Here is a 14,853-nt window from a genome sequence, read left to right on the forward strand (position 1 = left end):
AAGTGGCCATACTCCAGTAAGGTACCTGCCTCACCCCACTTTATGCCTTTCAAAAGCATTCAAGAACAGAGACCTAAAAAGATGGCTAATGACCCCAATGTCTCATCTGGCTTATGGCTTCATACCCATCGTTCTAATGAGATTAGACCGTATTCGGTCTCAAACCACACAGTTTCAGTTATGAGCAATCTTTTATTTTCAAAAGTCAAGTCTCCTTTGGTGGACATCCCTTTGCATGTAGTAATGTGAGGCAACACCCACTATTTCTTCTTCTTCCTCGCGACATAAACCCTAGAGTCTGGTTTATTGAATTTCGACGAGTTTTACTCACCAATCGATTGCTTTCATCGATTTGGACGTCACTCTACTGACCACCAACAATTTCCTTGTTCGATTTGGTGACGAATCCATAGTGATAACTTCCGATCACTCTCTCTCTCTCTACAAACCGATCACCGCCGGTTGATCTTGGCCGAGTCCGATTCATATGGTCCATACAAATCATTCTTTATGAGTGTAATACACATTACATGTGATTTCTATTATTTGACATTAACCCTAAATCGAGTTTGAGAAATGCTGATTTCGGGAAACCCTAGTTATTTTGTTAAAGGTCTTAATTGTCACAATTTTATTTGTGACAACTTCTCTGTTTTGTGACAGTCGTTTGCCACAGTTCTTTACTGTTGGAAATTTTCTTTTGCGACGTATTACTTCTGTCTCTTATATCCAACTATTTCTAGTTGTGACATAATTTTTCTGTCACCTTTCTCTTCTTTTTGTGACACTATGTCTTCATCATCCTCTTCATGGATCCTCGAGATGAATCTATTATGTCCACCGGTTCCCCTCTTCCATCATCGACTGCATATGGTATCGTTTCCTCCTTAGTTTGTTGATAAATTAGAAGTTGACCTCCTTCTCACCAAATTTTGTTCGAGCTCGAGAAAGAAAGAAAACAAAGAAGAAAAGAATGAGATTCAAGCTTACGAAAGACAAAAATATTATATCAAGTTTATGTGCGATTACAAGTTTAAGTTGCAGACAAAGAATTCAGCACCATTGAAAATTGTTCGACATTAAACAAAAATTAGTCTACGTGGAAGTTCAAGTTCAAGTTTGAATCTGATCGCATGCGAGCAACATCCATCTTTTCCAAGTTCAATTTTCAAGTTGAAAACTCCACAAGTTCCGCTTCCAACTTGAGGGAGAGTGTTAGAGTATAAAGATCGAGATGAATCGAGATCCGTAGATATCCATATCAACCGTCCAAGATATATGAAGATATTATTTATACTTATCCTAGATAGAGTCCTAGGAAAATAAGATACCCAAATCACTCTATAAATAGAAGTGACCTCTATGTATTTTACATTCAATTGAGTTGCATTGAGTCTTCGAGTCTGTAACCAATCAATCCCACGATTGTGGAGATAATATAATGTAGCCATTAATGGCTTTCTCCGTGGATGTGGGTCGTGATCCTCCGACCGAACCACGTAAACCATTGTGTTCTTTATTTTAGTTTGTGTTGTTCTATTCATCGAGGTTTTACCTTTTCACAGTGTTAGACATTAGATGTCGTTATCCGCTATAAACACTAGTATAAGGGTATAAATCCCTTCACGTACTTCACTCAGTGTAATATTATACCTGAAACATAGTCATTGGATGAAATATCACGTTGAACCGTCTATGTTTCAGGTGAAAGATTATACCTCTAGCTTAGTCTAAGAAAACAATGAAACTTTCATGTTTAACCAAAAAAACATTTTTACAAATCAAATAGAACTTAAGCAATTTCGAAACGTAACACTCATTCTTAACCCAAATAAAATCAAAATAGAACTTAACCTACATAACACATCCAGATTGCTAGTGTAATAATATCAATGGTTTATTAAGAAAATAGTACCTAAAATTGCTACCCTTGAGCTGAAAACCCTACATCAAGATAAAGAAACATGATGAAAACCCTAGACAGAGAGAATAGGGGGGTTTTGTGTGTGCCTGTGTGAGATAGAGATATAGAGAGATAAATAGATAGAAAGATAGATAGATAGATAGATAGATAGATAGATAGATAGATAGATAGATAGATAGATAGATAGAGAGAGAGAGAGGGATAACTGCTAGAGATGTTTCCATGAGAGATCTTGAGAGGGTAATAGAAAAGATGAGGAGGAAAACAATTTTGGGAGATGAAGGGGAGAGAGGTTGCATGCGAACTCAAATAGAAGAATAGGCGGGAAGTAGGAGAAGGATTTGTCGTGGGGCCTGGGGTATAGATTTTTCTTTTTGAAAATGGAATCTTTGATTAGATGCTATTTGTTATAATTTGAACCGTTAGATGCTTTTTCAATTAAATCTGAGCCATCCATTTTTAAATAGTTAAATCTCAACTATCAAAGACAAATTTGTGGAGATAAATTCTAGCCATTGAGAGGAGGGGGAAAGATACTTTATTATATAGATTTGGACATTCACTTTCGATTTGGAGGAAGATAGACTTTGTTGACCAGAGTTGGCACCAATTGACTTGAGGGGGAATTCAGCTCTCGCCTCTAAAAAAGATAGAGGGTGCTTCTAAAGGCACCGGGCCAAAAGGCTGTTAGCATCCGAAAACTTTATTGACTCGAGTCAATGGCCATTGACCCGAGTTCTCTATAAGCACCGGTTTTTAATGTGGTGAAGTTCACCTTCGTTATTTCCCCATACTAGTTCTTCTTCCTCCAAAATTTTCAAACAGTGACTTGCACTTTCAAGTACCAACATAATGTAGATTCCATTTTACACACAAATTACCTAATTTCATTTCAAACCATTGAAGGAACCAAGAATTTTTGTGATAATCTTATATATAATCCAAGAACAAGTTAATTCCAATCAAGATAAACAAAATCCTTAATTTAATCAGAAGAAAAGAAAGTAAATTTCATAACCAAGAATTGAAATTAAGCAAATACCTTGTAAACACGCTCAGAAAGAACCATACAAGAAAGAATATCTTGCAAATCAGAAACAGATTCAGCTTTAGCAACATGACAAAGATCTTAAAGTTGTTTTCTTCTTCTCTCAAACTCTTCATGAAGCTTCTTCTTCTGTTCTTTATCATTTTTTATGACCACTTTAATTGAGGGATAAGCCATTGAACTTTAGGGATTTTATTTCTTTGATCTCTGATCCATGATTCTACTTTGTTTTGCATGGATTCCATCCATACAGATTTTCTAAGAGAGAAACCCTAATTTGAATCTCTTTTCTTTCATCTTGTTTCCTATTTGATTTTGAGAAATATGGATGAACTAGAGAGAAAAAAACTTTGAATTAATTGAACCGGCCCCTCAATTACAAAACCTTCTTCGAAGCATCAAACAGAGAAAATAGTAACTCTAATCAACTATTTTTTCTTCTTAAACCCCTAATTTTGGAACACAATTCCCTTGAAACCCTAATTGATTCTATACAAAACTTGCAGGTTTTCACAAACTCTCGTCGTAGTTTTGCGATTAAGATTATCGAAAGACTTGGGTTAGAAGACTGCTTTGATGAAATTATCTGTTTCGAGACATTGAGTCAAAATCTTCTACTTCTCCACCAGAAATATGATGATTCTTGTGTTGTTATGAAGCCGTCAATTGAAGCCATGAAGATAGCAATTGATGTTGTAAAAGTTGATAATCCTAATCGTGTAGTAAGCTTCTTTAATGTTTCGTCTGATGAGATTCATTACTTAGAACAGAGAACTGATGCAGAGAGATAGATTTAGATCGAACTTACCGTGTAGAAAAGATCTTATACGTTTCTTTTGAGGGGAAGGTGAAGAAGCAGACTGATTGTGTTATTGAAGAATTTGGCATCTTTGTTTTGAAATACTCACGGATTGACAAATCCGTGAATATGTGAAGAGAAATGGATTAGCCAAATCCGTGAGTATATGAAGATTAATGGATTGGTTAATCTGTGACTTAATGGAAACGGGCGGACTGGTTCAGTACTCCAGTCTAGTATGTCTTAGGGCGTCATTTTTCTGACCGAAATTTTGGTTGGATTTTGTGTGAGATGGATGGAGGGGTTAGGGTTAACTCTACTTGACCGGTGCCTACATAGTTGGACGGTGCTAATAGAGAAAGGAGCGGTTGGGCCTAGTGCTAACAGAGATGGATGCTACAGCTTTTTGGCCCGATGCCTTTAGAAGCACCCAAAGATAGAATATGGAGTTTTGGTCCTTCATTTGTTTAGGGGGTGGAAACATTTGTGGATGGGGCGCAAATATCGTGCGCCTTGTTGCTTGATGCAGAATCAACTTTGAAAAGCATTAATAGTGAAAAAAACGAAAAAAATATCTGAAAGAAACACGGTATAGAAGAAAGTTCTTTTCTTGTCAAGAACTTCACTCTCAGCAGCAGCTCAAATTCAACACTCAGGTACTCTCTCTCTTATACCCTCTAGTTTTCTCTTTCTATGTTGAATTTTATTAGGTTCGATTTCGAGAGGGTTTTCATCCTGAAAATGTTGATGCTATGGTTTTTGTATAGGGTTATTGTAAAAGTAGTTTCCTTATGTAATATGAAAGAAAGTTTAGGTAACTGACTAAGAAAAAAAATTAGGGTTATTTTCTGGGAAGTTGGTGTTATGTGAAATCAGAGATTGATTGTGGTTGTAGAGGAAGAGCTGTTGTTGTTTGATTTGTGTCTTTATGGTTATTTGGGGGGGGGGGGGGGGGGGGGGGGGGGGGAACTAAGAGGATTTTATGTGGAGGAGAGTAATCAAGGACAAATTGAATGGGTAGCAACAATGGCAAATGTTTGGAGAGATTTTTGTGATGCAAAGAAAATGAACATAGACGTAACGTGATGATAACATCAAATAAACATCTCACGCAATGATATTATCATCTCAAGAATGGCGGAAATGACCAAATGGGGTTGGTTGGAGCAATGGCGTGGATGTGGATCCCCAACGGATACATTGGGGAAGGCTCCCAGCCCCTTGGGGAGCGCTGCCGAGGGGCTTCCCTCTTGGAGAGGAGTGGCTGGGGGGTGGCTTCGAAATATTTAGTTTAGGAGCCCAGCTCCCCGTTTGAGTTGCTCTTAGTCTTTTAAAAGTTTGATGTACATTTGAAGGCTTTTACCTAGTGAGGGAGTTGAAATTTGAGACGGAGTAGGATAGCTACTCGATTGCTTGAGATGTGATGGACACAGTTACAGATTTTTAGTTGCTACTATACTAATCAATCGTTTTGCCCTTGTTTGAGTTGCTGTTTTTTTCTCATTATGTTAGGTTAAACCATTTTACCTATGTAACATGGACACAATTACGGGTGTCACCATCAACATATCAAGGTGTTGATTATTAAGTTACTAGTGCTAGTGGTTTATGGACCTAAGACGATTTTTTGCAAGTAAACAAGAGATGTATGTACAAAATTCCTCATTATACACATTCACTTGACTTTGAATATCGAGAAGTATCAAATATTTGTATCTCTGTTTGAGTTGACAAAATAAATGAGGAGTATCCATGTTGCGTAGGGCTTTACGGATCCAATTCGCATCAAAATGTTTAGGGTTGTTTTGGTTTCCCATTTGTTGTGCATTTTAGTTTTTGATGTCCTTGTTTTGTTAAAAAATGTGATCAAATGAATGAGGATAAGGCGAATGATCCTCGTGTGAAACAGTTTTTCAGTGTGCGTATGATCTTTACCATGAAATGTCAGTTTAACATTTCCAGAATCATCGGCTATTTTGATTGGAATTTGGGTAATGGAAATCATTGATGAGTTCGAAACCAGTCTTACCACCCAATATAAGCCAAAAGGTTCTCCTACTTTTTCATGAAAAAGTACTAGTAAACGAGGGATGTATTTTTTTTCCATGTTCAATATCACATGACAGTAGGATTGATTCCTCGTCGGGTCATTGGATAGATAGCAATTGGTATAGTTGTCAATTAGACGCATACGAATAAACCACTTTGAAAGCATTAACTGAACCAACAGATTTATATGGCAGAAGTATTTGTACTTCTACTCTTATAGTTTCATATTTCTATCTTGGTGTTCTTGTCCAACCTATTTAATAATCAATAATCGCGTTTACAATTTAATAGGTATCATAAAAATATTGTGCTGTTTATCGTATTTTGCAGGTGAAGTCTTGTAATGTCTCGAAGGTATGATAGTCGTACGACGATCTTCTCCCCCGAAGGTCGTCTGTACCAAGTTGAGTACGCAATGGAGGCCATTGGAAATGCAGGATCAGCAATTGGTGTGTTATCCAAGGATGGAGTCGTCTTGATTGGAGAAAAGAAGGTCACTTCCAAGCTCCTCCAAACCTCGAAAACCACCGAAAAAATGTACAAAATCGATGACCATGTAGCCTGTGCCGTTGCAGGAATAATGTCCGATGCCAATATTCTAATCAACACAGCCAGGGTCCAAGCCCAACGCTACACTTTTGCATACCAAGAGCCAATGCCAGTTGAACAACTGGTTCAGTCCCTCTGTGATACCAAACAAGGTTACACCCAATTCGGCGGGCTCCGTCCATTTGGTGTCTCTTTTCTTTTTGCAGGTTGGGATAAGAATTACGGGTTCCAGCTTTACGCTAGTGACCCAAGTGGAAATTATAGCGGATGGAAAGCTGCTGCTGTAGGTGCTAACAACCAAGCTGCTCAGTCAATGTTGAAGCAGGATTACAAGGATGAGATTACTAGAGAAGAAGCAGTTGAACTTGCATTGAAAGTTTTAAGCAAAACCATGGATAGTACTAGCCTTACGTCTGAGAAGCTTGAACTAGCTGAAATTTTTCTTGCGCCTTCTGGAGAGGTGAAGTACCAGGTTTGTTCATCCGAGGCACTCAGTAAGTTGTTGGTGAAGGTTGGGGTGACCCAACCCGTGGTGGAGTCTTCTTGATTTGCATTTGGTATACGTTAACATGGGCAAAGAAGCTGAATTTTTCGAACATGCTTGTATTAAGTTGAACCTTCATCTCATTTGGAACTCTTTAATGAAATTTATGATGTTTTTTCAGCTATATTTGAATTTGGAACCTTCTAATAGAATTACTTCACTCTTCTCAGTGGCAATGAAGTAGGAAAGAAAAACTATAGCATACACAACCATGCTTGATTCGTAAACAATCATCAGTAGGAAGAAGACTAAACTTGCTTGGTTTTAAGAATAAATAATGTCTTTTTCGATATTCTTACATAAATTTCACCTGTACTGAAGGCAAAATGTGGAACCATACCAAAAAACAGTATTGCCCTAATTCAAGTTGCTGCGTATCTGAGAGATGTTGTACATGACAAATATATATATGTATACACACACACGGTTCTGTTAAGCTACTCTATTTAAAAGAGAAGCCATCTCCTTTGCCATTTAGGTTTCTTAGTCCTATTATTGATGTGACGTGCTAAAAAAGAAGTCGGGTTCTCTCTTGCAACCTCAGCTAGGTGTGGGGGTGGGAATCGGTCCGGACCGGTCGGTACCGGACTCTAACTTCATCGAACCGGTCGACTCGGACATAAACTGTTGGGACCATCTATTTACTTGGGCGGGCGCGGACGGTCACTCTCAAGAATTCTTTGTCCATTGACCGTCCAAGACCGTTTATTTTACCGGGCCAGTCGGACACCGGACAGTCTCGGTCCGGGCTTTCCAATAAAATTTACTTAAATTCAGAACTTTATTTTTATTACCACAAACAAAATTACTTACAAATGAAGATGTTTAATCAAGAAATCAAAAGTAAATATAAAAAAGAAAAAAACACAGTTGATCATCATTTGACAAGATATAATTAAGCCATGTACTAATGTTTGGTCTTCCAGAGGACTATATGACTATAGCCAACGCCCATCATATATTCATATGTCTATAAAATTCACGGTCAACTTCTAAAAATGAGGGCAGTTTAGTTCTTCAACCTATTCGGTTACACGTACGGTAGGTTATTTGGACGGTCTATATTGGTCGGTCGGTTAGCGGTCGGTCCTTCGACATAGAATTTTGACCGTGACCGTCCGCCAATTCTTTCGGGCCGGTCGGACACTGACCGTTATGACCATCGGGTGTCCATTGACACTTTTTATCTCGGTCGAACGGGTCGGATAGTGGTCTTCCGGATCTTTTTCCCACCCCTAGCTAGGTGGGAAGTAGCACTCGCCTGGATCACATCTGTTGTGTTACAGTTTGCAGCTTCCTAAAGCAAGCCTATAGGAAGAGTGACAGTTTAGGTTTTTTAGTTATCTTGCAAGAGTATAATGTATCACTTGCCACTCGATATTTTTCCCATTTAGAATAGGCTTCCCAAGAAGTATACCTTCCCAAGGTCCAACATCTTTTGTCTTCTTCAACAAAAAAAAAAACATCTTTTGTCTTCATGCTATGTCAATAATGAGATATTTGTTGTAAACACGAAGGTGTTGTTATGTTCTCCAATTCTCAGTTATCTGGGTCCTTCTGAAACCCAAGTTCAATACCGTTCTCAATCTTTACATCGATCTTGTCTGACTTTTCCTTATTGTTGTTTGATATGCTACAGAAAACCTTATCATTAGCATTAGTTGGCATACATGGCAGCAAATGTCATCCCAGAATCTGATTTTATCTCAGTTCCTTGTTTTTATTTCGTCACGCTATTAATGTCGCACCATTGTTTTTTATTATTGACTCTTTCTCTTTAAGTCAGCAAATGCTGATAAGACACCTTTGTAAGTTTCTCTAATACTCAGATTTTATTCAATCTTAATCCAAATGAGATTACAATTAGCTATTTAAAGAGAAAGCTAATAGTTTGTTATCTTTATAACAGAATGTAACTGAATTAACTAAAAGTAGTTACTAACTACTTATTCTCTAATCCTGCAGGTGCCTTTAGAAGACTTCTCATAAGCTGATATAAGGGCTGGACCTTGACCAAGTCAATCAATGACTACTTGACTTTAGAAGACCAAAACAGGTCTCGGTCAGAAACCCTAAACTCATTCTATCCTCTTCTGTTCGAGAGCTCTTGAGAGAAAACCCTAGAGTTATCAGCCCCCCTCAAACTAATGGTGAAGAAGATTGATGAACCATGAGTTTGTTCCTCAGTTTTTGAAAGAGATCGAGTGGAAGTCCCTTCGTGAAGATGTCAGCAAGCTGTTCAAGAGTAGAAACGTGATGAACAACCACAGTACCATCCATAACCAAGTCTCGAACATAATGGAAGTCCACCTCGATGTGCTTCGTCCGAGCATGAAAAATAGGGTTTGAAGCAAGGTATTTGGCATTTATATTATCACAGTACAACACAAAGGGTTTCTTCATAGCAATCCTAAGCTCGCTCATAAGGTATGAAATCCAAATCACCTCTATTGCTACCAAAGATAAAGCCTTATACTCGGCTTCAGTAGAAGAGCGAGCCACAGTGGCTTGTTTTTTCGAACTCCATGAGAGAAGACTTGACCCTAGAAATACACAAAACCCACCAGTAGATTTTCGTGAATCTGGGCAACCAGCCCAATCAGAGTCAGAGTAAGCAATTAGGGTTGATAGATCACTAGCAGTAATACAAATGCCTGACCCCATAGTTCCCTTTAGATATCTTAATATCTTCTTGACAATAACCATATGAACTGATGTTGGCTTGTGCATAAATTGTGCTGCATAATTAACTGCAAATGATATGTATGGACGAGTTAGAGTAAGGTACTGGAGTGCTCCTACCGAACTTCTATACTCAGTTGGGCTAGAAAGCTCATCACCATCAGTAATAGAAACCCTCTGTCCACTTGAAACTGGTAACTTTGAAGGCTTTGACTCCAGTAAATTTGCCTTTTGGAGTAGTTGCAGAGTATATTTGTTTTGAGTTAAAACCATATTATGTTGTAGAGGAGAAGCAGTAACCTCTATACCCAAGAAATATGAAAGAGTACTCAAATCTTTCATTTTGAATACTGCACTTAGATCAATTATAAGCTTATCTATCATAATAGCAGAGCTGCCTGTGAGAATTATATCATCCACATAGAGCAATAGAACTATCATATCAGAGTTGAGATGATAAACAAACATAGAGTGGTCTGTTTTGCTCTTTTGAAAGCCATAAGTATGTAGAAAAGATGCAAACTTGTTAAACTAGGCCCTAGGAACCTGTTTAAGACCATAAAGGGCTTTGTGAAGATAGCAAACATATGATTCCTTACCTGATTCAGTAAACCCAGGTGGTTGAATCATATAGACAGCTTCATCTAGAGTTCCATGCAAGAAAGCATTTGAGGCATCAAGTTGTTTAATAATCCATGAATTGGTGACTGCTATTGTTAAGATAAGTCTAATAGTAGTTGCCTTGACCACAGGACTAAATGTCTCTTCATAGTCCACACCCTCTTGTTGATGGAAACCCTTTGCTAGGGGTGTACTCGAGTCGAGCCGAGCCGAGTAGTAAGATGTTCAAGCTCGGTTCGTGTATTTGACTGTCGAGCTCGAGCTCGAGCTCGAACTTGTTCGAGTAATTGTCTACTTGTTCAAGCTCGGTTCGTATAAGTTTGAAAGAGCTCGAGCTCGCATTGTTTTAAGCTCGTTTATCAAAATACTTCAAATTAAAACTTTCTAAATCATCAAAATACTTCAATGATTTTTTGTCACATACAATAATAATGATTAATGATTCATATTCCGATAATTTTTTAATGGATGATATTTCATGTACAAGTTTCAATACTAACACGTAATTATGTACTATACTAGTATAAGAGTATGTTAAACGAGCTGTTCACGAGTAGCTCGTGATACACTAAAGAATGTTCAAGCTCGGCTTGTTTATGTAAACGAGCTTGATTTTGAGCTCGTGTTAAGCTCGGGCTCGTTAATATTCGAGTCGAGCACGAGCAATAGTCGAGCCGAGCTCGAGCAGCTCGTTAAGAGCTCGGCTCGTGTACACCCCTACCCTTTGCTACAAGTCTAGCCTTGTATCTTTCAATAGTGCCATCACTTTTCTGTTTGAGCTTAAAAACCCACTTGCAGCCTAAAATATTCATCTGGTTTGTGGCTGGTACAAGTGACCATGTTTCATTTTGTTGGAGAGCTTGAAACTCTTCATTCATAGCCTTATACCATTCAACATGCTTAGATGCTTCTTTATAAGTAGTAGGCTCAGTTGGAAGTTGAAGAATGGACAAATAGGCAACATTTAGAGTGTGAGGTGATGAAAAATGTGCCACAAAATCAGTAGGCAATAGCTTATTTTTGATAATACCATTCTTCCTTCTTGTAACAATCTGATCAGTAGCTGGCAACTCTGGATTAGATGGTTTACTAGCTACTAAGTTAGGTGTCCCTGATCCATGAGAGGGTAAACAACTAGGCACTGAACTAGTAGGTGTGCTGGTAGTAATGCTAGATGAACCTAGTTCAGAGTGATCAGATGTAGATAAATCCAAAGAAGGAAAAGGTAATGAGATATGTGGTGTTGAATTCTGATCACACCCAGACTGTTTCTCAAGGATGGAAGCATAAGGAAAGTTGCTTTCATCAAAGGAGACATGTCTGGAAATATATAACCTCTTGGTAAGAGGATCATAGCACCTATACCCTTTATGATCAGTGTTGTACCCCAAAAATACACATTGGATACTCTTAGGACTGAGCTTATTCTTTCTAAGTTCTCCCAAGTGAGGGTAACAAGCACAACCAAAGATCCTAAAGATAGAGTAATCAGGGGATATATGAAACAGTACCTCAAAAGGAGAAACCCCATTAAGAGTCTTAGTTGGAACTCAGTGATATGCCTATGTTTTCTCTCAGCTTTCCCATTCTGCTAAGGTGTATATGGGCAAGAACTTCTGAAAATTATACCATTTGTGTCTAGAAAAGTTCTGAATTCACCCTTTTGAAGTTCAGGAGCACCATCAAACTGAAAATAAACTATCTTCTCTTTGAGTAAATTCTCATTAGTAGCTTTGAAGTGAGTGAAACATTTCACACTGTTTGATCTTAACTTCATAGCATACACCCAACTATATTTGCTGAAATCATCCAAGAATAAAATGTAATATATTGCCCCATTAGGTGTAGAAACAGGGGTTGGTCCCCAAATGTCACAATGTATTAAATGCAAAGGTGTATTTGTAGTAGTAGTAGAAGCTTCAAAAGGTAAACATTTACTTTTACCCATCTCACAAGATTTACAAAAAGATTTATCACTAGGGTTGGATAAGAGAATTTTGTTTTCTTGATGTAATTGTTTTATGACACCACTATGAGAGTGACCTAGTCTGGCATGCCAAGTTGTATATGGTGATGCTACTTGAGCTGTATGAGCTGAGACTGTTCTAGACTGAAGCAAGTTACTTTGAACTTCTATAGGGTATAAATTGTTTTTGACAGGACCCTCTGCTAAGATTTTTTTTTTTTACCAAATGTCCTTTATATTGTATCCCCATGGCATGAATTCCATTGACACAGAGTTATCCTTTGTAAACTTTGAAATGGATAACAAGTTTCTTTTAAGACTAGGAACACATAAAACCTTGTGAAGATCAAAAACATGAGTAGAAGTAGATAGCTTAGATGTGCCTGTACTGGCAATTGGTAAGAATTTCCCACTGCCAACTATTACTGCCTCAGTTCCATTATAAGCTTGAGATGAGGATAAGTTTTCACCTGTATGGGTCATATGGCTACTAGCACCTGTATCAGCTAGCCAAGCTTTGTCTTTGTGATTTACAGAATCAGAAGTATGAGAAATAACATGACATTCCTCATGAGTAAAGAAAGAATTACAATCTTCAAAAATGTCATCAAGTGAGTGTTCAATAGCAGTGTAACACTCTTCAAACACATCAGTATCTGTATCTGTAGAGATTTGTTCATAAGTAGAAACAATAGCATTGTTGCATTCAAGAAGAGATTCCTCTTCATAAGGATATGACTTTGGCATTTCATCACTACCAATATTATCATTGTGATCCTGTTCTTCAGTATAGTAACCTGACTGAGGTTTGTTAGGTTTGTATCTGAAATAGCAGTCAGTAGCAACATGGCCCCATCTTTTACAGATTCCACATGGAACTGTGGTGAAATCAAAGTCATCAGCTCTTTGATTTTTTGATTTAGTACCTTGGGTTTGTGAAGTAGAACTTCCTTTTTCACATAAGATTGATTTCTGTAGAAATTTGGAGATGGTTTGTTCCTTTGGACAGAAGAAGGAACAGTTTTTTTGACATAATATACCTCTTGATCACTCTCTTTAGCAAGTAACCATTGTTCATGTTGGATAAGTCTGGATTTGAGTTGTGCTAATGATAGGTGCTCATTATGAGCCCTAAAAGCAATTGTGAATTGGTCATAGTCAGAAGATAGACCTTGAATAGCTAGTCTGACTAATTCTGAATCATTTACCCTATCATGAACAGAAAGTAAAGCATCTGAAACTTGTTTTAATTCCCTTAAGTACTCAGAAATAGAAGAATTACCCTTTTTTATACTCTGTAACTTCCTTCTTAGTTGATCTTTTTTTATTCTAACCCTTCATTGTTAGTGATTTCTAAATAGTTCCAGATTTCTTGTGCAGATTTCAATCCATAAATGTCATAATAGATAGATTTAGAAAGTGTACTTTTAAGATAAGATTTGACAAAACTCTCCTTACTTCTCCATAATAGAAAGTCAGGGTTCACCTGTTCTACTCCATGAATTATCTTGATTTGAGAAGGTTCTTCAAAGGAACCATTTACAAACCCTATGAGTTCATAAGTATTCAGCATTGTTTCAACTTGGTCTCTCCACATCAAATACTTGGAGTCATCAAGTTTCTCAGTAATGAAACTAGTTACAGAGGAAATAGGTGGGAGATTACCTAAATTTGCAGAAGCCATGATGAGAAAGAAAACCTTGTTGAAGAAGAGCACGAAAAAAAACAGTAAGTGAATGATCTAAATTGACTTTGATCTTGATATTACTTTGATGTTGATCTGATTTTACTTAATATTGATGATTTTACTTTGATGTTGATCCAATTTTACTTGATATTGATGATGATTTTAACTCAATTTTCATCTTCTTGATGTGATTTTACGAGATGTTGATGATGGATAAGAGATTGCTGTTGGAGTATTGCTGAGAAACCCTAATTTGATCTAACCAAGACTGCTGATACCATGTAAGTTTCTCTAATACTCAGATTTTATTCAATCTTAATCCAAATGAGATTATAATTAGCTATTTAAAGAGAAAGCTAATAGTTTGTTATCTTTATTACAGAATGTAACTGAATTAACTAAAAGTAGTTACTAACTACTTATTCTCTAATCCTGCAGGTGCCTTTAGAAGACTTCTCATAAGCTGATATAAGGGCTGGACCTTGACCAAGTCAATCAATGACTACTTGACTTTAGAAGACCAAAACAGGTCTCGGTCAGAAACCCTAGACTCATTCTATCATCTTCTGTTCGAGAGCTCTTGAGAGGAAACCCTAGAGTTATCAACCTTGCTTTCCATGTCGTGTTGTAGTTGAGATGAAAGAATAATCTCGTAGAATTATATTTTCATTTCGGTGGTTAAACTTTTGCAGGTGCCCAAATTCTTAAGATCTAAGATGAATTACCAAGCAATTATTTGGACACGTTGGGGTCTCAGGATATGGAATATCGACCATTCTTCAATCAGGTTGTTCTATTTGTATGCCACATATCAAAAGTAAAGTTCTCCCAGAGTTATATACAGTACCTTCTTTTGCCTTCAATTTCAGGAACATACTATAATTTCGACCAAATTAAATGCCCTAAAGCCGACGAAGTAAAAATTGCCTAAAGCCCACAGAAACTACTTTATTTACACCCAAGTTCAATATTTCTGGATTTGCA

General features: G+C 37.4%; 1 protein-coding gene across 2 annotated transcripts; it reads left to right on the plus strand.

The window, feature by feature from the left end:
* Window positions 1–3,478: 3,478 nt before the first annotated feature.
* LOC147567274 (proteasome subunit alpha type-4-like) lies at window positions 3,479–7,037 on the plus strand. Of its 2 annotated transcripts, none has more exons than XM_086653904.1 (2): window positions 3,479–4,427; window positions 6,151–7,037. In XM_086653904.1, exon 2 carries the CDS (start codon window positions 6,164–6,166, stop codon window positions 6,914–6,916), a length of 753 nt encoding a protein of 250 aa, XP_086510030.1. In that variant the 5' UTR covers window positions 3,479–4,427; window positions 6,151–6,163; the 3' UTR covers window positions 6,917–7,037. The 2 variants fall into 2 exon arrangements, with proteins under 2 accessions (XP_086510030.1, XP_086510031.1); XM_086653905.1 differs by having other exon boundaries at window positions 4,337–4,853; window positions 5,098–7,037.
* Window positions 7,038–14,853: the final 7,816 nt, after the last annotated feature.

This window comes from Eschscholzia californica, unplaced genomic scaffold (genome assembly GCF_041429995.1).
Source record: "Eschscholzia californica isolate CP2 unplaced genomic scaffold, dmEscCali1.0.p SCAF_1, whole genome shotgun sequence".
NCBI lineage: Eukaryota > Viridiplantae > Streptophyta > Magnoliopsida > Ranunculales > Papaveraceae > Eschscholzia > Eschscholzia californica.

Bases quoted from the DNA above. Each gene is read 5' to 3' on its own strand.
- LOC147567274 (XM_086653904.1), top strand. From the start codon at position 6,164: ATGTCTCGAAGGTATGATAGTCGTACGACGATCTTCTCCCCCGAAGGT.